General features: G+C 43.6%; 2 protein-coding genes across 6 annotated transcripts in view; one reads left to right on the top strand and one right to left on the bottom strand.

Annotated features, from left to right (window-relative positions):
• Positions 1-4,094, top strand: part of ccz1 (CCZ1 vacuolar protein trafficking and biogenesis associated) — a 51,541-nt gene extending 47,447 nt beyond the window's left edge. For both annotated transcript variants that reach the window (XM_080206813.1, XM_080206812.1), the window contains exon 17: positions 2,652-4,094. In XM_080206813.1, the coding sequence (XP_080062939.1) occupies positions 2,652-2,707 (56 nt within the window). In that variant the 3' untranslated portion in view covers positions 2,708-4,094. The remainder of the gene's footprint in view (positions 1-2,651) is intronic.
• A 7,443-nt stretch (positions 4,095-11,537) lies between these two features.
• rsph10b (radial spoke head 10 homolog B) overlaps positions 11,538-25,237 on the bottom strand; it is an 80,848-nt gene continuing 67,148 nt past the window's right edge. For 3 of the 4 annotated variants that reach the window (XM_080206814.1, XM_080206815.1, XM_080206816.1), the window contains 2 exons: positions 14,269-14,647; positions 11,538-12,354 (listed from right to left, as the gene is read on the bottom strand). In XM_080206814.1, coding sequence (XP_080062940.1) covers positions 12,159-12,354; positions 14,269-14,647 — 575 coding nt within the window. In that variant the 3' untranslated portion in view covers positions 11,538-12,158. Of the gene's footprint in view, positions 12,355-14,268; positions 14,648-22,086; positions 23,154-25,237 lie in introns of those variants that run through there. The other variant, XM_080206817.1, reaches the window with a different exon arrangement.

The raw sequence follows: 25,237 nt of genomic DNA, 5'->3' as shown, positions 1-25,237 counted from the left end.
AATGGCCACCTTCTGCATGGTATCCTTCTGATACTCCTATGATATCATGGCTAAAAATGTTAATTTATGATGACAAATTGCTTAGACTCAGCCTGTGTTCTCTGGAGTATCAATGATTAAAGGAAGATCTAAGTGAGGTGTTTAAAATGATTGAAGGATTGGATAGGGCAAACAGAGGTGGTGCTCTGCTGAGAGAAGCCCAGAACAATTCAAGGTAACCTTGAATTTAGGCATTCAGCTGTGAAGTCATGAAGCAGTCCCTCACACAAGTTTCAATTGAAAATGTGAAAGCGGAAATTGGTAGATGAATGTTGACACGGCTCTTCAGGATTACAGAATAGGATAGATGGAGTTAAAATACAGATTAGCAGTCAGCCAGTTAAATCATGGAACAGGTAGGAGGTGTTGAAAGGCCTGGGAGCCACAGGTTAACATTCTGATTCCTGTTCCCACTAATGTGCAAATCTGTCAAGTTGCTGATACTACCAGAACTTAATCACAACGTGTTTGGCCATTGTTCCAGTTAATTGAATTCTAAAGTGCAGAAGGAGGCCATTTGGCCCATTGAGTCTGCACTGACCACAATCCCACCCAGGTCTTAGCCCTATAACCTGTGCATTTACCCTAGTTAGCCCCCTGACACTAAAGGGCAATCTAGCATGGCCAATCCACCAAACCTACACTTCTTTGGACTGTGGGAGGAAACTGGAGCACCCAGAGGAAACCCACGCAGTCATGGGGAGAATATACGAATTCCGCATTGACAGTGACCCAAGCTGGAAATTGAACCCGGCTCACTGGCGCTGTGAGGCAGCAGTGCTAATCACTGTGCTGGCCTTAGTCTGGTACAAATCAAATCGAGAAAAGCAAACAGATCACCCATGATCTAACTAAGTCATGAAAGAGATAGTTGTGGAGATGTTGTCACTCTGCAGCTTAAGAGGACGCAGGGAGAGAGGGAATGTATGATCACCAGGCAGTAAAGTAGAAACAGGCAGAAAGTGCAGCAATCCCCGAGTTCAACTCACTCTCCACCTGGTATTGACGAGAGAGATGGTTTACTTTCTGGGGAGTGCAGCCAGAGCTAAGTCCATGGCACCAAGACTGGCTCAGCTGTACAGGGGGACACAAAGAAGACCAGAAGAACAAAGTGATGGGAGATTTGACAGTTAGGAGAATGGACCGGTATTTTTGCTGCCGCAGATGTGAATCCAGGGTGGTTTCTTGCCTTCCAGGTGCCAGGGTCACAGATTCACTGAGAAGCACAGAGGAGGGTGAACAGCCAGCAGTCAGGATCCATAAGGGTACAAATAATATGGGTAGATAGAGGGATGTGGTCCTGCAATCAGAATTCAGGAAGTTAGGAAGGAAATTAGGATGCAGGACCTCAAAAGTAATCATTACCCTCGAGTACAGAAATAGGAAGGTAAGATGGTTGGAGAGATGATACAGGAGTAGACCAAGACCAGAGACTGTTCACCCACCCCTCATGGTGTTCTGTTCAGTGAACCATGAACCTAACACTAAACTTTAGATTCCTGAAACATTAGGACAACTCCAGGTGAGACGGGACCTGTATGGGCCAGATAGGTTGCACCCAGAGTCAAAACCAGTTTGCTTGCAAGGTGATACAGCCATCCTTTTTGGGTGGGTGTGGAAACCAGGAGGGTAACATGAGGAAGGAATACTGGGAGAGACATAGAATCTCATCCCATAGTAAGAAATAGTAAGGTGATAGGTAGATTAGCAAGAAAGTAAAGTGAGTGTTGGTCCTCTACACAGTGACAATGGGGAGTTAATAGACAATAAGGAAACAGCACATAAAATGAACAAATATTTTGCTTCTGCCTTCTCTATAAAAGATACAAAAACATTCCAGGAATGGCTGTAAATGAGGAGATGGGAGGGAGAGAGGAACTTGGTGAAATTACAATAATTAGGGTATGCTACTAAGCAAACTGATGGAACTGCAGGTCTCTAGATCCTAATGGATCTAATTTTCAGGTTTTAAAGGAGGTCACCAATGAAGTAGTAGCTGCATTGGTGTTAAATTTTCAAAATTCTCTAGATTCTGGAAAGGTTCCATCAGACTGGAAAGTAGCAAATAGAACCCATCTATTCAAGAAGGGAAGGGGGCAGAAAACAGAAAATTTTAGGCCAGTTAGCTTGACACCTGTCACTGGGAAGGTGCTGGAATCAAACATTAACGAGGTTCTAACTGGGCATTTAGAAAAACTCAAGATAACTGTGAAGAGTCAGCATAGTTTTATGAAAGGGAAATCATGTTTAGTCAATTTATTGGAGTTCTTTGATGAAGTAACATGTACTGTGAATAAACGGAAGCCTGGAGACATACTGTACTTGGATTTTCAGAAGGCATTTGATACTGTGCCACGTCAAAGGTTATTGTGGAAAATAAAAGCTCATGATGAGGGTAACATATTAGCATGGATAGAAAACTAAATTCCTGGCTGAAGACAGAGAGTATGCATAAATGGGTCTTTGTCTGATTGGTAGGATATGATCAGTGAGTCTCACGGCAACCTCAACTGCTGAAGGCTTCTTACTGTGAGGGGGAGGGCATTGGTAATGAGGAAATCTCAAATATGCCCAGCATTCACCTTGTTCTTTCTCTATCTCTCTCCCTCCAGAGGAAGTTAAGAAACTCTGCGCCATGCAGTTTAACAACATCTTCTTCTTAGATTAACCATCAAGCTCACTACCCATTGTTGGTTTCGGATATGGCACAGACACTTGGGTGAACATTGGTGACCCTGCCAGCACAGGAGGTAACTGTGTGATGCCGTATGCAGCAAATAACCTGTGCTCTTCACTCTGCCAACGGCTAGTGCAGCATCCTCACCAATGTTGCTTGGCCCAGGAAGGCAAGGCTCCACCTCCACTCGCAGAGAACAGTCGCTGTCATAGGAAATTTCCATCGAATGTAAGATAATTAGATTTTAAATATTTATGATAACTGAATTAAAAAGAATGTCAACTTTATCATTCCGGTCTGTAATATATGACAAGCCTATACTGTAAAAAAAATAAATTAACAGTAACATTTGAGTGAGATTTTAACTTTCCAATTGTGTCTGTGTATTTTTGCTTTATTTATATATTAACCCTCAGTTAGGAGGGTTGATCATTGGATATTTTGTAGAAAATTCTATTCTCTACCTTAAGGCAAATGATCTTCCTATATGATATGGGCTTTTTTTTTACTTACAAATTGTGGGTTTATGCCAGAATTAAAAGCTGTATTTATGATCATGTTCTGGTTCAGCAAGTGTGGGTTACTGTTGCAAAGATTAGTCTGCAGCTATGTACTGTGTAATGTGGCCTTCAAGCAAGGCTACCTATTCTGTCATATTTGCAGACATGAATGCTCGAAGCAAAATGTAATTTAATTTGAAGAATTTGCTTATTTTTTAAGAAAATGGAGTTAAGTAATGAAACTGACTGTCACTTGGACACACATCCCACATTTGTAGTTCCACTTTTTAATTAAAGAAAATGTTTCAAAAACTAGCTGCAGGAAATATTTGCATTATGTAAACATTTGTACATGAAATGTACAGCTAATCGAACACAAAGGAACCTCTTTTAAGGTAATGGAAAAGGAATGGTCCATTATCACATATACGGAAGGCTTCTTTTGTGCTCTCTGGCCTGCGTGGTATCCAGTTAGCTCACTCACATAGGGTTTTGCCTCCCTTTCCTCAGCGCTAGTTCCAAATTGGCACACACCACCTAGTCCGAATCGCAATACTGTCTCTTCAAAATGCAAATTAATCCTCAAATGTCACCTTTTTGGATGTCTGATCTTGTACGTTGCATGATGTAAATTCTCAACTTTTTTGTTAGAAAGGAAGGTTAGCACAACTTTTGTACCTCAAACTTATCATTTTTCACATCAGACAAGTGCAGTGTATAGCCAATGGACTGTATTTTAGTGTTCAAGAATTCTGCTTCCTCGTTTTCCCTACTTCTTCAACGTATAAAAGAAACGGGTTTTCTGAGAAACGGTGCTGATTTATCCATGTAATGATGCATATTTTTTAAAAAATAAAATAAAATCTACCTGCACTAACTCAAGACTCTGTGTTTTAAAGTAAAGCTTTAAAGTTTATTTATTAGTCACAAGTAAGGCTTACATTAACATTGCAATGAAGTTACTGTGAAATTTCCCTAGTTGCCACATCCCGGCACCTGTTCGGGTCAATGCATCTAACCAGCACGTCTTTCGGACTGTGGGAGGAAACCCACGCAGACATGGGGAGAACATACAGACTCCACACAGATAGTGACCCAAGCCAGGAATCAAACCTGGGTCCCCAGCACTGTGGAGCAACAGTGCTAACCACTGTGCCACCATGCTGCCCTATTAAAGTTGGGTCCAATTCAAGATACCACAGAGAAAATTAAAACTTTTTGTTTTGCGCTTCTGGAAAATAAAATCAACACTGAGTTTGAATTAACTTGCAAGAGATTGTATCCTCAGTTGCTGATTGCACTTTGCAAGTTGCAATTGCAGTTTTCTGCTCAATGGCCTTTGCTGAACTCGCAAGCAGGACCTTAAATACCAGATTAATTAAAGATATATATTAAAGAACAAACTTGCATTTATAAATATATATGATAATTCAAACATATGGTATTAAAAGTAGAATTACGCAGTGGAAATACTGAAACAAAATGTGAATTCAATGCCAAAAAAGTGCATTATCAGATAATTTAAATAGAACAGACAGAATTTTCATTTTTATATTGTCTTTCATGACGAGGTGATGTCTCAAAGAACTTACAACTGAGTACTTTAGAGACACAGTCACAGTTGTAATAAAGGAACTGCATCATCCAGTTTACATGCAGCAAGATCCCACTAACAGCAAGGACCAGCTAACTTAGCGGTGTTGGTTGAAGGATAAATATTGATCAGGACACCAGGGACAACCACCTTGCTCTTCTTTGAAATAGTGCCATGGGATCTTTTACGTCCACCTAAGAGGGCAGGTGGGGCCTCCAAAAGATTGCAGCTCTGGCAGTGCTGCACTCCCTCAGCATTGATAGGCAGAGGTATCTAGGCGTACAGGTACACAGATCACTGAAAGTGGCAACACAGGTGGAGAAGGTAGTCAAGAAGGCATACAGCATGCTTACCTTCACTGGCCGGAGCATTGAGTGTAAAAATTGGCAAATCATGTTGCAGCTTTGTAGAACCTTGGTCAGGCCGCATTTAGAACATAGTGTTCAATTCTGGTCACCACATGGCCAGAAGGATGTGAAGGTTTTGGAGAGGGTACAGAAAACAATTACCAGGATGATGGAGGACGTTAGCGATGAGGGGAGGTTGAAGAAACTTGATTTGTTCTTGCTGGAATGATGGAGGTTGAGGGGTGACCTGATAGAAGCCTACAAGATTATAAGGGGCATGGACAGAGTGGATAGTCAGAAGCTTTTTGCCAGAGTGTAAGAGTCAAATATAGGGAGCACAGGTTTAAGATGTGAGGGACAAGGTTTAAAGGAGACGTATAAGGCAAGTTTTTTTTTACACAGAGGGTAGTGGGTGCCTGGAACGCGCCACTTGGTGGGGGGAGGTAGTGAAAGCAGATACGATAGTGACTTTTAAGGGGCATCTTGACAAATACAGGAATAGGATGGGAATGGAGGAATATGGTCTCCAGAAAGGTAGGGGGTTTTAGTTCAGTTGGCAACATGATCAGTGCAGGCTTGGAGGGCCAAAGGGCCTGTTCCTGTGCTGTAATTTTTTGTTCTTTGTTCTATTGTGTAGAAGCTGTGCATGTATGCAAAGAACAGTACAGTACAGGAAACAGGCCCTTCAGCCCTCCAAGCTGTGCCACTCATTGGTCCAACTAGCCCATTCATTTGTATCCCTCCATTCCCAATCTGCTCATGTGACTATCCAGGTAAGTCTTAAACAATCCCAGCGTGTCCACTACCCTACTTAGCAGCGCATTCCAGGCCCCCATCACCCTCTGTAAAAAAAGTCCCTCGTCCCTCTCACCTTGAACCTGTGAACCCTCGTAATTGTCCCTCCGACCTAGGAAAAAGCTTCCCACTGTTCACCCTATCTATACCCTTCATAATTACACCTCTATTAGGTCTCCCCTCATTCTCCATCTTTCCAGGGAGAACAACCCCAGTTTACCCAATCTCTTCTCATAACTAAGATCCTCCATACCAGGCAACATCCTGGTAAACCTCCTCTGCACTCTCTCCAAAGCTTCCATGTCCTTCTGGTACTTCTTGTACTTTTTCGCTTTACTAAAACTGTATTACTCAGTGATTGTTCGATGATAGACTAGCACACCAGCAGCACCACACACAACCATGAAATAAGCCCAAAAGATTTGTGTGGATTATAAAATCAGGAATAGACTGGTCAGGCTGAACGGTCTGTGTGCTGCAAATTCTATGTGATTATCTTGCTGCTGTCCTTTTATAACGTAAATTTTTACTTGTATTTCAGCAAAGAGAGAATGGGCTCATGATCCAGCAGACTATGTATGAGGTAATGTGTTGTGCGTTATATATAACTAGTGAAAGGCATATTAAGGAAACTGTAACTTGTATAAATTGACCTGCATAAAATGAACTTCAGTGTATAGAAGAAAAGGCCATTTAGCACCTTGAATTTGTTCTACCACTCAATAAGATCTCGACTGATCTTTCAGTTCCTCCCATGTTCCTTGGGGTCACCACAGAGCTGGTAAATCACCATTCTCTGTTAACATCCATTCTCCTTCCAGTCCCACTGCTGTAGTGTCTCTTACCACCACATCATTCCACTGGTTCGAGGCCTCCTTTCTCTTCCTGGTAGTCCCAGCCTCACCACAAGCCTTCTTTTTCCACAACAGATGACCACATCATTTCAATTTCTTGGCTACTTACTTTGATGTTTCCACAAATGTTTACTGACTCCCCCACCATCCTGATGTACTGGCTCCTGATCTGATCTTTTTTGTTCCTGATCTTGTTTTCTCTTATTCCTCTCTTCTTGATGTTCCCTGAGACACTGCACTGGCTAACACAGTTGGCCTGTATTGTAGATTCTTTTCTAATTCACTGCACTCCCCTGTTCTTCCTCCAACCAGAGCTAATTCATTGCTTACCATACATGTCAAATGTCAACCTTTGAAGCCTCAAAAAATTCCTTCAAAATTGAGGGTTGATCAAATATAAAAATGAATTGACAGCATGGGTGTAGGTGATTGCCATTTTGCTAATGATGCAAAGAGTGGAGGCGTCTTAAAACTCCTGTGCCCCTTTTGTGACACTGTCCACATTGATTGCTTGATCCATCCCTTGGGGCCCATCTAAGTAAAACATACTCTGGTGGGGAGACAAATTGAGGCTGACTTCTACTGTGAGTATAACTAGGGGGCACAGCCTCAAGATAAAAGGGGGGGCGGTTTAGAACGGAGTTGAGGAGGAACTTCTTCACTCAAAGGGTGGTGAATCTCTGGAATTCTCTGCCCATTGAAGTGGTGGAGGCTGCCTCGCTAAATATTTTTAAGACGCGGGTTGATGGGTTTTTGATAGGAGAGGGGATTAAGGGTTATGGGGAGAGGGCGGGAAATTTGAACTGAGCAGCGACAGATCAGCCATGATCTTATTGAATGGCGGGGCAGGCTCGAAGGGCTGGATGGCCTACTCCTGCTCCTATTTCTTATGTTCTTATGTTCTTATAACATGTGGCTGAAAAGGAGGGGTGATCAACCTGGAAGTGTATGCAAAATGATTATTGGGGCTGGAAAAATGGAGTTCTCTTGCATGCTAGGTCAATTTATGCCTCAGAATTTATGGTAATTATACATTGCCATACTTTCATCATCGGCCACCACTGACCCCAGGTTCTTGAAACTACTCACTTTGTCCAAGTTTTACCCGTAATCTTTACACCTTTGCCCCGATCTTTTCCTTACGCTGAAACTGATAGTCTGTATATTGGATTGCTGGTCCAGTGATCTTCATAGTACTTTTCAGTCTTTCAGTGCTGTTCTTCTCCAGATATTTAATTTTGTTCCCATCATCCTCCTCATGTAGCTCAATGTCATTTGCAAACAAGATTGACCATGGCACTTCCCATTTCAGCCACTGAGTGGGAAAAATCAAGAATAGGAAGGGGCTCAGTGTCAAGTCTCCAAATGTTCACTCTCTTCACTTGGTTTCTTATTCTTGCCTGGTGCCCTTTATAGACCTCCAGTAATAGCTGTACCTACTTCTCAGAGATTTTGCAAATTCTAGTACATCTTTGTCCTACCTTCCTCAGCATCCAGTCATAAGCCTCTAGATTGATGAATGGTCCTCATATGCATTGACGTTCCTGCTATTTCTATATCACCTGTCTCAAAGTAAAAATGGCATCAGTGGTGCTTCCTCTGGATGTGAATCTGAACTGATTCACATCCAGAGGAAGTGAATCACTAATTTTCTCAAACACTGGGCCAGGACTTTCTCCCATATCTTGAAGTATGTGGTAGGAGTTTAATTCAACCATAACTGATCTGTAATCTATTTCCATATACTTGACTTGGTCCCAGTTCCTTTAATACCTTTGGTTAACATAAGTCTATAAATCTGTTTTAAAAGTAGCACTGGCTACAGTGTCAATTGCTGTTTGCGGAAGAGTTAGACCATAAGACATAGGAGCAGAATTAGGCCACTCAGCCCATCAAGTGCTCTGCCATTCAATCATGGCTGATATTTTTCTCATCCCCACTCTCCTGTCTTGTCCCCATAACCTCTGATCTCCTTATTAATCAAGAATCTATCTATCTCTGTCTTAAAGACACTCAATGACTTGACCTCCACAGCCTTCTGCGGCAAAGAGTTCCACAGATTCACCACTCTCTGGCTGAAGAAATTCCTCCTCATCTCTGATTTAAAGGATCATCCTTTCAGCCTGAAGTTGTGCCCTCTGGTTTTAGTTTTTCCTACTAATGAAAACATCCTCTCCATGTCCACTCTATCCAGGCCTTGCAGTATCCTGTAAGTTTCAATAAGATCCCCCCATCATCCTTCTAAACTCCAATGAGTGCAGACCCAGAGTCCTCAAGCGTTCCTCATATGACAAGCTCTTCATTTCAGGAATCATTCATATGAACCTCCTCTAGACCCTTTCCAAGGCCAATGCATCCTTCCTTAGCTATGGAGCCCAAAACTGTTCACAATACTCCAAATGGGGTCTGACTAGAGCCTTATACAGCCTCAGAAGTACATTCCTGCCCTTGTATTCTAGCCCTCTCGTCATGAATGCTAACATTGCATTTGCCTTCCTAGCTGCCAACTGAACCAGCACATTAACCTTAAGAGAATCTTGAACAATGACTCCCAAGTCTCTCTGTATTTCTGATTTCCTAAGCATTTTCCCATTTAGAAAATAGTCTATGTTTTCATTCCTCCTTCCAATGTGCAGAACCTCACAGTTTTCCACATCGTGTTCCATCTGCCACTTTTTTGCCCACTCTCCTAATCTGTCCAAGTCCTTTTGCAGCCCCCCTGCTTTCTCAGTACTACCTGTCCCTCTACATATCTTTATATTATCTGCAAACTTAGCCTTCATTTCCTTCCTCCAAATTGTTAATGCATAGTGTGAAAAGTTGTGGTCCCAGCACTGATTCCTGAGGCACACCGCTACTCACCAGCCGTCATCCTGAAAAAGACCCATTTATCCCCACTCTCTGCTTTCTGCCAGTCAGCCAATCCTCTATCCATGCTAGGATCTTACCCTTGACACTTATTTAACAATCTCCTATGTGGCACCTTGTCAAAGGCCTTCTGGAAATCTAAATAAATCACATCCACTGGGGTTCTCCTTTATCTAACTTCCTTGTTACCTCCTCAAAGAACTCTAACAGATTTGTCAGACGTGACCTCCCCTTGACAAAGCCGAGCTGACTCAGTCTTATTTTATCATGCACTTCCAATATTCTGTGATTTCATCTTTAATAATGAACTCTAAAATCTTGCCAATTACTGATTTATTTAATCGACCTATAATTTCCCGTCTGCTGCCTCCGTCCCTTTTGCGTACTGGAAGAATAGTCTGTTTCCGTACAGACAGTGACCCAAGTCGGGAGTTGAAACTGGGCTCCTGGCGCTGTGAGACAGCAGCGCTAACCAGTGTGCCATCCTCATGTCAAAATGGTGTCGAACTTAGTGAAATTAATTAATTGAACCTCATAAGGAGAACTTTTTAAATCCCCACATTTGTTTAAACTTTCACCACTTTAATAAATCTGAATTTTATATGCTACTGCTCTCCATACTTTAGAAGTGTTTTCTAATTGCGTGAGTAAGAGGTTTGGCTCTGATTTTTACACTTGTGTGGAAGTAGCAGATACTTGGGGCAGGGAAGTGCATACAGTGTGACTATTTTTCTGAATCGACAAGTTAGAACGTCAAATGGTCTTTGTCACTTGTTTCAACTTTTAATCTTGTGAATTAAGAGGAAGATGAGTTAATTGTAGTTCAGTCCCAAAAACAGTACTCACCTTTTTAAAATCTAAGGAGTAGAGTGATCTCTAGTGTTAATTTTCTGTATTACAACAGCCTGGGCAATATCAATATTCTAAATTGAGTTTATTTATTACTGGACTTACATTAACATTGCAATGAAGTTGTTGTGGAAATCCCCTGGTCACCACACTCCAGCACCTGTTCGGGTACACTGAGGGCGAATTTAACATGGCCAATGCACCTAACCAGCACGTCTTTTGGACTATGGGAGGAAACCGGAGCACCCGGAGGAAACCCACACAGACATGGAGAGAACGTGCAAAACCCACACAGACTGTGACCCAAGCTGAATTGAACTCGGGTCCCTGGCGCCGAGATGCAGTAATGCTGATCACTGTGCCGCCCTTGTGTCTGATACACTATAGAACTTAGTGAAATTAATTAATTGAGAATCATAAGGAGAACTTTTTAAGTCCCCACATTTGTTTAAACTTTCACCACCTTAATAAATATGAGTTTTATATGCCATATTGAATAGAGATTGAATGAAATAGCATGCATGAGTTCAAAGGCAGATCTGGGTAGGTAAGGGAAAGAGGGTGTGTGTGCTGGTACTGGAGGGCCGAACAGCTCCTTGAAGTCTATGGTGAGACTACTCCTGTTCTTCATGAGCCATATGGAATTCTAACAGAAGTAATTTTGAATGTCGAATCTGGGTGTCTGCTGAGCAGTGAACTCCTTCCACCTTGGTTGTCCTCCTACACCATAAGTAGTGCAGTGACACAAGGTTAATATCACTTTGCACTGTCAATGACTTCTTCATATTAAGTAGGTCCTAGCCTACCTTTACCAGGAATCTTTCGGATGTTAAGGGTCACCATTAAAAACATTTCCTGTGTACAGGAGCTGGGGATAGGGAGGTTTGGGGGGGTGTAAATTTTCAATGTTTGAAACCACTAAAGCCCCAATTGCACTGGGCAAATAGGAAAGTGAGGATAGAACAGTGAAGATTTCAGCCAATAAGTTACTTCAGGTTTGATGTTTTTGTAATACTTAAATATTTATTTAGCAATGGATGGACATTTCAATAAAGCCAAAAAATTTAAATCTATCAATAACAACAAAAACTAACATAAAACCCTTTTAAAAAAAAAGTGTTATCAAAAGAACTGACACTGGGCCACATAACGAGATGTTAAGACAGGGAACATAAAGTTTGGTCAAAAAGGTAAGGAGTGTTTATAGGACAGTGATAGAGAATGAGATGGATAGATTTAGTGAGGAAGTCCCAGAGCTTATGGCCAAGGCAGCTGATGGCAGGTCCACCAATGGTGAAGAGATTAAAATCGGGGATTCGCAAGAAGATTGGACTGTTGGTATGCTGATATCCCTGAGGGTTGTACAGCTGCAGAAGGTTGCAGAAATGGAAAAGGATGAGATCGTGAAGAGATGTGAGAACAAATAGTTTTTGGTCACAACACACTTTGCCTGGGGATAGATTTTCGTGCACCAATGCTAACTTGACTTATGCTTAAACTGTTGCAACAAAAAATGTAATTGTTTTTGATTTGACGTTTCAATTAAAGTTAGTACATGGTCTGGCTCCATTTACCTGCTAAAATAGAATCTTCCATCTAACAAATTCTGCCCAATCAATAACAAGAGGATCTTTTTTAAAAGGACTTCTTCTTCTTTTTGGTTCCGCTGATTTTTTTGCTTGGCACTACATGGACAGTTTCTGTGGGCACCTTCTGCACAGGAATAATAGGCTTATCTGGCTTATCTTCTTCTTCACTTTGTTCTCCGGGAGAAGATACAGTCAGAGTCTTTTCCTTCTCCTGTTCATGTTTGTTGCTTTCCTCTTTCAATCTATAATTATATTAGAACACACCATTAGTTGGGATGTCATTGAGGTACTTTAAATAGCTGTGTAGGCATAATATCCAAATCCCAATATGCAACAAATTAACTTATTGACTTGAAGATCCATCATCAATGTTGTATAAATGGAGGTCTTGAGTACAAGAAGCTGAGGGGTAATGATAATTTGTACAGAGCACTGGTTAAACCACGCTTAAAGGATTGTGCACAGTTTTGGACTGCCACAGAATGGAAAGAACTTTAAAGCCAAATAAAGTTAAAATCTTGTCACACCACGATTAAACCAGGCATGAGAATCTATACTTTTGAGAGACTTAAAATACTGGGGTTATTCCCGCTGATAAGAGGGCATATGTGATAACTCAAGTCACTTTGTAGATCAGACCACGATAGGGCAGCAGGTTCCCTTTCCTGATTGACATCAGAGAACCAGCTGGGTTTTTACAAAAGTTTTTGTGATTATTTTTCTGGCACCGGCTCATAAGAATCCAGGTTTAATGAATTGAGTTTCACAGTAGGACTTGAGCCCCAGTGTGGAATTCAAGTTGTGAATTTGGATCGCATGACCATCTGGGCTAACAGTCTGAGATAAAATTGTTAGGTGACTTTACTCAGGTAAGGCATACCTGCCAGGAAAGAACAAGCAATCACCGCCTTAGACCTGTGTCGACCAGAGTCATCCTCTTCAACAAACTTCAGTACAAGGGAATCCCAGCCTTGTGAAAATCTTTTGTTTCTCACTGCAATTAAGTTACTGTGAAATTCCCCTAGTCATGATACTCAGCACCTGTTCGGGTCAATGCACCTAACCAGAATGTCTTGGAGAGTCTGCAGAAGGATAAAGATAGGCTGGGCGAATGGGCCAGGAAATGGCAAATGGAATTTAATGTTGGCAAGTGCGAGGTGGTCCACATTGGTAGGAATAATGGTAGGAAGGGTTATTATTTACGTGGCGAAAAACTGCAGCAGGCGACGGTGCAGAGGGACCTCGGGATCCTTGTGCATGAGTCGCAAAAACCCATCTTGCAGGTGCAGCAGGTGGTCAGGAAGGCAAATGGGATGCTGGCCTTCATAGCGAGGGGGATTGAATATAAAAGTAGGGAGGTCTTGCTGCGGCTGTATAGGGCATTGGTGAGGCCGCAGCTGGAGTACTGTGTGCAGTTTTGGGCGCCATACTTACGCAAGGATATTTTGGCCTTGGAGGGAGTGCAGAAGAGGTTTACTAGGCTGATGCCGGAGTTGAGGGGGTTGAGCTATGAGGAGAGGCTGAATAAATTAGGCTTGTACTCGTTAGGGTTTAGAAGAATGAGGGGAGATCTCATTGAGACGTATAAGATGATGAAGGGGGTGGATAGGATAGAGGTGGAGAGACTCTTCCTGCTCAGAAAGGATAGTAGGACTAGGGGGCACAGCCTCAAGATAAAGGGGGGGCGGTTTAGAACAGAGTTGAGGAGGAACTTCTTCACTCAAAGGGTGGTGAATCTCTGGAATTCTCTGCCCGTTGAAGTGGTGGAGGCTACCTCGCTAAATATTTTTAAGACGTGGGTTGATGGGTTTTTGATAAGAGAGGGGATTAAGGGTTATGGGGAGAGGGCGGGAATTTGGAACTGAGCCACGACAGATCAGCCATGATCTTATTGAATGGCGGGGCAGGCTCAAAGGGCTAGATGGCCTACTCCTGCTCCTATTTCTTATGTTCTTATGTCTTTCGGATTGTAGGAGGAAACCAGAGCACCGGAGGAAACCCATGCAGATATGGGGAGAACGTGCAGACTCTGCACAGACAGTGACCCAAGCTGGGAACTGAACCTGGATCCCTGGCACTATGAGGCAGCAGTGCTAACACTCTACCACTGTGCTGCCCCAATCAATGATTTTTCTCGTAAATGCAATGATACAAACCTAAATCTTTCTGCAGTCTTTATCGCAGCCTGGCGAACTAGCTCATTCCGTCGCACCATGTCCCTCTTTGTCTCCATGTTTAGAACTTCAACATGTGCATAAGCTGGAAACAGCCTCTTTATGAAGAAAAAATAAATTTGATTCAACCAAAATTCCAACTCAGCCTCTGACTTGACTGCAGCTTTTTCTGCTGAAACTTTTGCGGAAATGGCAATTTCTGACGGGGCCTTTTCCGACTGGGCCTTTTCCGACTGGGCTTTTTCTGATGGGGCCTTTTCTGCCTGGGCCTTTTCTGCCTGGGCATTTTCCGACTGGGCCTTTTCCGACTGGGCCCTTTCCAAAAAGGCCTTTTCAGACTGGGACTTTTCTGTCATTTTGCCTTAACAAAAAGGAAAACAAAAGAAGCAAATAAAACATTTTTACAACTTAGATCCAACATGTATTTCTTTGGTAAAATTGAATACCCGAGAAAACACTCTGTTACAATTTGTTTAAAAGTTTCAAATGATAGAATCACGATAGCAAATTTGCTCAACTGGCAACACCACAGCTTTGAGATTTGTTGACTCCTCTAATTGTTGTAATTTATAATATTTACAGTTTTAAACTGCATGTAGGAATGTTCTGATTCTGGTAGAGCTTACAGCAGGTGTATCATGTGTAATCCTGTTAGTGATCAAGAATTGTAAAGTTGCAAAGTCATTACCGGAAGTTTATCAAAAAATAAAAGAATGGGTGATTCTACACAGTGACTTTGCACAATCTGTTTAACCTGCTGAGGGCACCGCAACTTACAATGGGGAACTAAAAATACTGTCAAGAATCATAAAAATAGTAGTCTGATACTACAGAACTCGAATATTACTAAAAAAGACATAGAATCACTTAAGTGCAGGAGGAGGCCGTTCAGCCCATGGAACCTGCATCAACAACAATCCCACCCCACTCATATCCCTATAACGCCACGTATTAATCCTGTTAATCCCCCTAACCTACTGTCTTGGGACAGTAAGAGGCAATTTAGCATGGCCAATCAACCTAACCTTCACATCTTTGGACAATGGCAGGAAACTGGAGCACCTGGAGAAAACCCACACAGACACAGGGAGAATGTGCAAACTCCACACAGACAACCTACCCAAGGCAGGAATTGAACCCAGGTCCTTGGCACTGTGAGGCAGCAGTACTAACCACTGTGCCACCATGCCGCCCATCACACTATCAAAGATTTTTATCTTGGACTCATCAAGACAGCTACACAAGATAAACCAACAATTTATATTGTATGAAAAGAGTGCTGAGTTGCCAATGACCATCTCCAATAAAAGAGAATCAAATCATCAGCTATGACCTTCAATGACTGAATTGTCCACTATCAATGTCCTTGAGATTATCATTAGCCATATAAATATTGTAGCTACAGGAGCAGGTCAGAGGTCAGAATTCCTGCAGTTTGTAACTCATATCTTGACTCCCTAAAGCAAGTCCATCAATCTATAAGGCACAAGTCACAGATTCATAGAGGTTTACAGCATGGAAAAAGGCCCTTCGGCCCAACTTGTCCATGCCGCCCTTATTTTCTTTAAAACCCCTAAACTAATCCCAATTGCCCGCATTTGGCCCATATCCCTCTATACCCACCATACCCATGTAACTATCTAAATGCTTTTTAAAAGTTAGAATTGTACCTGTCTCTACTACTACCTCTGGCAGCTTGTTCCAGACGTCACCACCCTCTGTGTGAAAAAATTGCCCCTCTGAACACTTTTGTATCTCTCCCCTCTCATCTTAAACCTCTAGCTGTAGACTCCCCTAGCTTAGGGAAAAGATATTGACTATCTACTTTGTCTATGCCCCTCATTATTTTATAGACCTCTATAAGGTTATCCCTCAGCCTCCTACGCTCCAGAGAAAAAAGTCCCAGTCTATTCAGTCTTTCCTTATAACTCAATCCACCAAGTCCTGGTAGCATCCTAGTAAATCTTTTCTGCAGTCTTTTTAGTTTAATAATATCCTTTCTATAATAGAGTGACCAGAATTGCACACAGTATTCCAAGTGTGGCCTTACCAATGTCTTGTACAACTTCAACAAGACATCCCAACTTCTGTATTAAATGTTCTGACCGATGAAACCAAGCATGCTGAATACCTTCTTCACCACTCTGTCCACCTGTGACTCCACTTCCAAGGAGCTATGAACATGTACTCCGAGATCTCTTTATTCTGTAACTCTCCCCAACGCCCTACCATTAACTGAGTAAGTCCTGCCTTAGTTCAATCTACCAAAATGCATTACCTCACATTTGTCTAAATTAAGCTCTATCTGCCATTCATCAGCCCACTGGCCCAATTGATCAAGATCCTGCTGCAATTGGAAATAACCTTCCTCACTGTCTACCATGACACCAATTTTGGTGTCATCTGCAAACTTACTAACCATGCCCTCTATATTCTCATCCAAATCATTAATATAAATGACAAATAACAGTGAGCCCAGCACTGATCCCTGAGGCACACCGCTAGTCACAGGCCTCCAGATTGAAAAACAACTGTCTACAATCACCCTCTGGCTTCTGTCAAGAAGCCAATTTTGTACCCATTTAGATACCTCACCCTGAATCCCGTGAGATTTAACGTTATGCAACAACCTACCATGAGTGTGATGAAATATTCTTCACTTGCCTAGATGAGATAGATAGGATGGCACGGTAGCACAGTGGTTAGCATCGCTGCTCCACAGCTCCAGGGACCTGGATTCAATTCTCGGTTTGGGTCACTGTCTGTGTGGAGTTTGCACATTCTCCTCGTGTCTGCTTGAGTTTTCTCCGGGTGCTCCGGTTCCCTCCGACAGTCCAAAGATGTGCAGGATAGGTCGACTGGCCATGCTAAAATCACTCCTTAGTGTCCTGAGATGTGTAGGTTAGAGAGATTAGTAGGTAAAATATGTAGGGATATGGGAGTAGGGCCTGAGTGGGACTGTGGTCGGTGCAGACTCGATGAGCCAAATGGCCTCTTTCTGTACTGTAGGGTTTCTATGAGTGCAGCTCCAACAACACTCAAGGAGCTCTATACCATCCAGAATGAGGCAATCCATTTGATTGGCACCCCATCCACAAATGTTCACTATCTAGGCACAGTAGCAGCAGTGTGTACTACAAGCACTGCAGGAATTTACCAAGTCTCCTTTTACAGCATCTTCCAAACCCATGATCCTATCATCTAGGCAGGGCAGCAGATACATAGGAATACCATTACCTGCAAGTTCTCCTCCAAGCCTCTCACCATGCTGACTTGGAAATATATCACCGTATCTTCATTGTTGCTGGATCAAAATCCTGGAATTACCTTCCTAACATCACTGTAGGGTGACCTATACCACGTAGACTATAGCTGTTCAAGAAGGCGCCTTCTCATGATTGGTTACGGGTAGGCAATAAATGCTGGCAGAGCCAGTGATGCCCACATCCCATGAATGAGTAAAAAAAAGCGGACTCTGATTGGTAGAGGCATTATCATGAAGCATGCAACATAGAATGTTAACTATTAACTGCCAAGTTTTAGTTTCAAATTTCAACCAGACTGGTTGACTGATTGGTCAAGGCATTGCCAAGGAGAATGAGCCAAGGAATGGAGCTCCCTCCAAGCTTTTGCTTAGTTGAAAAAGGCATACAGTGTCTTTCTGTCTGCAAGGGGTAGGACCCTGTTTTTGAATATAGGTGGATTCTACCATGCATAAGTTAGGCTGAGGTTGTTTTCCTTAGAGCAGAGATGGAGGAGGGGGGGGGGTCCTGACTGAGGTGTACAAAATTATGAAGGACATAGCTAGGGGAGATAAGAAGAAAGTTTTCCCCTTAGCAGAAGAGTCAGCAACCTGGGGAGAAAGATTTAGGGTAACTGGCAAGAGATTGAGAGAAGATTTGAGCAAAACTTTTTCACTCAAATGGTGATCGGAATCTGGAACTCAGTGCCTGAAAGGGTGGTGAAGGCGGGAACACTCACAACATTTAAGAAGGATTTAAATGAGCATTTGAAACACCATAACATACAAGGCTATGGGTCAAGAGTTGGGAAATAGGATAAGATAGGTTCTTGATGGCCAGCACAGACACAATAGGCCGAAGTGCTTCTTTCTGTGCTGTAAAGCTATGACTCTATAAGTGAGCCACGCCGCAAGCCCAACTGATGATCTTAAATTAGTTTTCTTAGCACAATCAGGATTATTTAGCAAGTGTTGTTCAATCATGGAAGCATATTAGACCCCATTGCCAGAATTCTACCACCCCACCGGCCACGGAATTGGAGCAGATAAGAGGCAGACAATGGAAATGTTCATAAGAACATAAGAACATAAGAAATAGGAGCAGGAGTAGGCCATCTAGCCCTTCGAGCCTGCCCCGCCATTCAATAAGATCATGGCTGATCTGTTGTGGCTCAGTTCCACTTTCCCGCCCTCTCCCCATAACCCTTAATCCCCTCTCTTATCAAGAACCCATCAACCCGCTTCTTAAAAATATTTAGCGAGGCAGCCTCCACCACTTCAACGGGCAGAGAATTCCAGAGATTCACCACCCTTTGAGTGAAGAAGTTCCTCCTCAACTCCGTTCTAAACCGCCTCCCCTTTATCTTGAGGCTGTGCCCCCTAGTCCTACTGTCTTTTTTGAGCGGGAAGAGTCTCTCCACCTCTATCCTATCCATCCCATTCATCATCTTATACGTCTCAATGAGAGCTCCCCTCATTCTTCTAAACTCTAACGAGTACAAGCCTAGTTTATTCAGCCTCTCCTCATAGCTCAATCCCCTCAACTCCGGTATCAGCCTAGTAAACCTCCTCTGCACTCCCTCCAGGGCCAAAATATCCTTGTGCAGGTGCGGCGCCCAAAACTGCACACAGTACTCCAGCTGCGGCCTCACCAATGCCCTACTTTGGGCGGGATTTTCTGGTCTTGAGTCAAGCAAGGCTGTAAAATCCCACTCCACGTTTTAAGTTTTGCAAGCACAGAGGAACAGCAGGGCCCAGGGGAACAGGGGGGCCCACCGGAAGTGTGTGTGTGTGTGTAAGAGCGAAGGTGTGAGAGTGAGCTTATTTGTGAAAGTGAGTGAGTGTGTGTGAGAGTGAATGAGGAGTGTGACTGTATATGGGTATGAAGGGAAAATGTGAATGAGTGCGTACATGTGCTTATGTGTGTGAGTGAGATAGAGGAGAGTGAGTATGTGAGAGAGGACAGTATGTACGTGTGTGTGTAGGAGAGGGGAGGGAGAAAGTAAGTGGGAGAGAGAGACAGAGAAAGAGAAGAGTGTGTGTGACTGGCTCACTCTCAGTCTCAATCGCTCTCACCCCCCCGAAACTAATGTATACTCTCACCACGGTGATGTTAGTGTATCTTTAAGAAATTTTTTTTTTAATCATGTTCTCTGCAACTCTCAGTGTTGCCAAGTTGTCTGTAGAAGTTCTTTTATTGCTACATAAATGTGGTTTATTTTTACTCTGGGATCTTTTTTATGATTCTGCATTGTTAGGAGGAAGGTCATGTGTTTTAGACGTTTCTTTTCCTTCCGAGTGAATTTAAGATTTCACTTTCTGTTTTGGCAGGCAGCAGTTCAGTTTAGAAGGGCCATCAAACTGAAAATAAGTGCTTCTCTCTCTGGTTTTGAAAATTATGAAAGCAAGGCTTCTTGCCTTCCTGGAGTAGAGAATCTGTTGTTGGTGGCTCAACCAGAATCTCTCCTTGCTGTTCTGGGAAGCTGTTCTGGCTCCAAGCTTATCTGTGTGTGCCTCAAGAGAACTGTAGCATTCATCCAAAGAACTCTGTCCCAGTATCACATGAGCATTAGTTTTTGCTGTGTTAAACCTGTGGAAAAGGTCTTTTTGTTAAAAGGTATTGCTAATTTTCTTTCCATACATGTTATATTCTCAATTCTCAAACTATATTGTTTGATAAAAGCTCCCTAGTGGGTCAGCTGAGTCACACCTAACATGAAACACATCATGCTTACCCCAGCCAAATTTAAAGTGCAAAACTTATGATCCAAGTGTATTTCCTAAAACACTTTGGAGTTTCTGAACTGAATTATAACACCACTCTCACAGTAGTTGAGAGTAAGTGAATGAGCACTGTGAGACTGGGAATGAGTAGGACACACATACTCTCACCGTCTTAATGTTTTTCTTTCATTAATTACTCTTAGAAATGTATTGCTTTGCCTTTTATTTTGTTCAGCCAGTTTTCTCCTTTTAAACCTCAGCTTCACTTTTGAATTTCATGTTGAATGATGTGCCAAACATTGGGCGTAATTCTCCTGGCTTGGTTCTAAATGTTCATGCCAGCACTGAACAGGCCTCATTTAGCATACTCAAATAGGCTAGCACTGCCCCCAATAAGAATCACACTGAATTCCTGACTCCACCGGTACCTGGTTCACTGGAGTTGGGAAAAAGCCCTTTTTAGCAGGAGTGGTATATAAACGTTCCCTGCAGCGCCCACTCTCATTCCAAGTAGCAACATGGCTGAAAGAAGAGCAGCCCCAAAATTCCAGGCCACAGAAGTGGACCGCGTGCTGGATGCCGTGGAGGAGAGGAGGGCCACCTGCTTTCCAGGGTTGGCAAGTGACCACCTGCCAATGTGGTGTTGGAGACCTGAAATGAAGTGGCAGAGGTGTCAGCTCCAGCAGCATCAGGAAGAGAACTGGACTTCATTGCTGCAAGTAGATGAATGACCTCATCCGAGCTACAAGGGTGAGTACCCACTTGTCTACCCCTGGCATCATTCCAGTCCTTAATTTTTGGCATCTCACCCTGAATCCTTGCAACCCTCGAATACTCAAACTATCAGCATCTCCCTCAGTAGCCTTTTCCAACAATCCCCATCACAAACCCTCAGAGCCCACACATGCCACCTGCTGTGAACTCCCCCATAATTGCCAGGCCATTGCCTCACAATGTCCTCTTTGTGTGGACAAGATAGCCCACAACAGGAGAGAGCATGGGAAGATGGGCGGGGGCATGCCCGAGCCTGTTTTGAGGACAGGGCATTGGAAATTGCAGGGGATGTCCCGGAGCAAACAGTTGCAGAATGTAAGGTCAGCATGACCTAAGGAAGTGAGAGTCTAATGCACCTTTGTCCAGAGGACCTATCTGAAGTGAGTCTCTCATTTCTCACATCCCTGATATTCTCAAAAGCTGACCCCATGCCGTCTTTCTCCCAGGATCGCCATCAGATGACGCCAGGCCATCTGAGGTTAAACCTCCCATCCAATACCTCAGAGGACCCTGGAGGTCTCAGCACTGCTTTTACCAGTATCCCACCAGAGCAGAGACATGTGAGCAGTCAGGCTTCTGGGGCACTCTCTGGTGAGCACCACACAGCTGCTCTATCTGCATGTCGGACCTCTGATCTTCCCACAGGCCCTCCAGTCTTATCCAGATGTGGGAGGCCATGAGTGCACCAGTCTGAGGCATCCTGGTATCTCACCAGTCTATTCAGATCGAATATCAGTCCCTCTTCACACCCTCAAACCCACCTCCCACACTCAGGAATGATTCTGTGCTCTGTCATCAGACTTTGTCAGGATCTGAGAAGCACCACAACTTTCCTCACAGCAAGTCTTCATTACTCTCCTGTCTTGAGAAGAGGCCTGCTGACACTGCTAGCCCAGGCCTATCACCCTGGTGTGATGTCAAGTTGAAACAAGGTGCTTGGAAACGATGGAAAAGGATTATGGGAAGAGGGGGCAGCAAGGGATTCGGCAAGAGAGGGTCTGAGGATAAGGGGGAAGGTGGGTTTGAGCTCCTGGACTAAGAGCACCTGGGTGCCAAACCTGGGTATCCATTGTCCTCTGGCTCTATTGGATCCTGACTGCCACCTGTGCAGTATCCTCCTGGTCCTCTTCAGACTCCTCCTCAACCCCGTCCTGGTTCTCATCCGATAAGGCTTACTGTTCCTCCTCCTCTTCCTTCTCCACCATGTCCACCCGCTGTTCTTCCAGATTGTGGAGGACATAGCATGCAACCGACATCTACGCAAGCCTCTAAGGGCTGTATTGGAAAGCCCCGCCAGACAGTGGAACTGCATCTTCAGAAGGCCTACGCACCACTCAAACACATTCCTGGTGGCAGACTGAGCTTCACTGCAGTGGGTCCCTGCCTTGGTCTCAGGCCTCTGCACTGGCATCATTATCCATGACCTTAGCAGGTGACCTTTATCCACCCACTAGCCAATCCTTCAGCTGAGGGTGACTCCAGAATGTAGGCATTGTGCAGACCCCCAGGGTAGCGTGTACAAACATGCAAGATGTTCAGCTGGATGTTAAGGGAATGGAACCCCTTCCTGTTTATGAAGGGCACTGCATGTTGAGGCAGTGCTTACAGGTCGACATGGGTGCCACTGATTGCCTCTTGTACCTGGGGCATCCATCCCGGCAATGGCATAGAATCCTGCTGCCCAGACATCCTGGGGAGCCTGGAAGGTGATGTAGTCCAATGCCTGGGCTTCAGGGCATCTGTTACCTTGCAGATGCATCTGTGCACTCTTGCGCAAAATCCAGCACAGGGTGCCACTTGTGCCCTGGAAAGACCCCATGGTGAGGAAGTTCAGGGGATTCACAGCCATCAGGAATGGCTGTCCTCCTCCTCCTCCTTTTGGTGCCAGAGTCTTCAGTGGCACATGTTATCCAACAGCTCGTGATAAGACCAGCACTGTCTTCTTAACTGCTCCTCGGTCTGATGGTCGAGCACCAGTTGAGTCTCTGCAGCAGCCCGATGTCCTGGTGCCAGCTCAAGTGATGCTGGGTCAAGCCTGGCACTCTTGCCATTGCCTACCTGCCTTGGCAGCAATCAATAGGAATAAAGCGAACTGACCTGCCTGTAGACCAATATTCATCTTCAATCTCTGGAGAGGTGGAAAGGAGAGAGAGAGAGAGATAGAGAGACTGTCAGCAAAGTCATCCAGTCTTTCGCCCTCAATTTCTCACTAATCCCATTGTGATCCAGTTTAGGAAGGCTGACCAAGCTCACTGGTCTATAATTACTCAGGTTATCCTTGCTTCACTTCTCAAATAACAGGACAACATTGGCTATTCTCCAATCCTCTGGGACCCCATCTGTGGCCAATGAGGAAACAAAAATTTCTGTTAGAGGTCCAGCAATTTCTTTGCTTATTTCACTCATTTGTGGAAGTTAGGTTACAAACAGTTGTCAAAAAAAACTATCAAGGGAAACTGATTATTAGCCAAACAAAGCCTTCAGTGAAGACCTTCCGTAAAGTAAAGGAAAGTTTATATATTAGTCACAAGTTACATTAACATTGCAATGAAGTTACTGTGAAATTCCCCTAGTCACCACATTCTGACACCTGTTCGGATCAATGCACCTAATCGGCACGTCTTTCAGGCTGTGGGAGGAGACAGGAGCACCCAGAGCAAATCCATGCAGACACGGAGACAACATGCAAACTCCACACAGACAATGACCCAAGCTGGGAACCGAACCCAGGTCCCTGGCGCGGTCAGGCAGCAGTGCTAACCACCATGCCACCCAATTTTAAGGCCAATGCTTATATGCTCAGGATAAGCAATTATATATAAAATCTTGTTCCACAAACACTGCATTTCAGGCTAGGAAAACAGAGCACGTTACCATGACAATTCCCAAATAGCAAAATATGGGGCCATATTATGCTAATGAAGGATAGGCAGGTGACAGTTTTCTATTGGATAAGAAAGAGCAAAAGGCTATGCTATGATTGGTGGATATGTATGCAAAAGAAGAATTAAAAAGTTGCCCATTTCTCATTTGCTGTCATGAACTGTAACTATTGCATTTTCTGTATGAAACAGCAGAACACCCTGTAATGCTGAGCGCTGCATTATGTTCTCACTTGTACAGAAGTTATTAAAGCTTGTAATTTGAGTACTCTGGGTTTAAGTGTTGTCTGTACTCATGTTGATTGCAGCTTAAGTGTTGTCTGTACGCAAAGTTTACGACACAAAAATCTGGGATAGATGCCATCTGGCCCTGGGTATTTGTCTACTTCAATGCTTTTTAATACATGTAACACTTCATCTCTTGTAATGGTGACTTGCTGTAGAAGGTTTACCTATCCCTCCAAGACACCGTCAATCAACGTGTCCTTAGAACTGAGAATTACTTAGAACCTTTACAGTACAGAAAAAGGCCATTTGGCCCATCGAGTCTGCACTGACCACAATCCCACCCAGGCCCTACCCCACATCCCTACATATCCACCCACTAATCCCTCTAACCTATGCATCTTAGGTCACTAAGGGCAATTTTGGCATGGCCAATCAACGTAACCCCCACATCTTTGGACTGTGGGAGGAAACCGAAGCACCCGGATGAAACCCACGCAGACACCAGGAGAATGTGCAAACTCCACACAGACAGTGACTCAAGCCAGGAATCGAACCCAGGTCCCTGGAACTGCGAAGCAGCAGTGCTAACCACTGTGCTACCATGCCCTGTCCCTTTCCTTTGTGAATGTCGATACAAAATATTCATTAAGGATCTCACCAACTTCCTTTGGTTCTATGCATAATTTCCCTCCTTTGCCTTTGGGTGGACCAACTCTTTCTCTAGTTACACTCTTGCTCCTAAACATGTGTAAAAAAATGCCTTGGGATTCTCCTTAATCCTGCCTGCCAAGAATATTTTGTGTCTCCTTTCTGCCCTCCTAACTCCCAGTTTGTTATTTTCGACTTTCTCTGTATTCTTCAAGTGTTTCATACATTTTTAGTTGCCTAGACTTATGTATGTATCTTTTTTCTTTTTGACTAGATTCGCAATTTCCCCAAATCCAGCCTTTCCTGTCCTTCCTTTTTACAGGCACATGCCTGTCCTGCACTTCGATCAACTGCTCCATAAAAGACTTTCATGTGCCAGATGTGGATTTATCCTCAAAAAGCCTCTCTCAAACAACAGCCTCCAAATCCTGCATAATCTGGCTGTAGTTAGCCT

Source organism: Carcharhinus amblyrhynchos, chromosome 18 (assembly GCF_965287045.1).
Source record: "Carcharhinus amblyrhynchos chromosome 18, sCarAmb.v2.hapA, whole genome shotgun sequence".
In the NCBI taxonomy this organism is placed as follows: Eukaryota; Metazoa; Chordata; class Chondrichthyes; order Carcharhiniformes; family Carcharhinidae; genus Carcharhinus; species Carcharhinus amblyrhynchos.
Note: the sequence above shows the minus strand (reverse complement) of the source record. Positions and strands in the feature narration are given on the sequence as shown.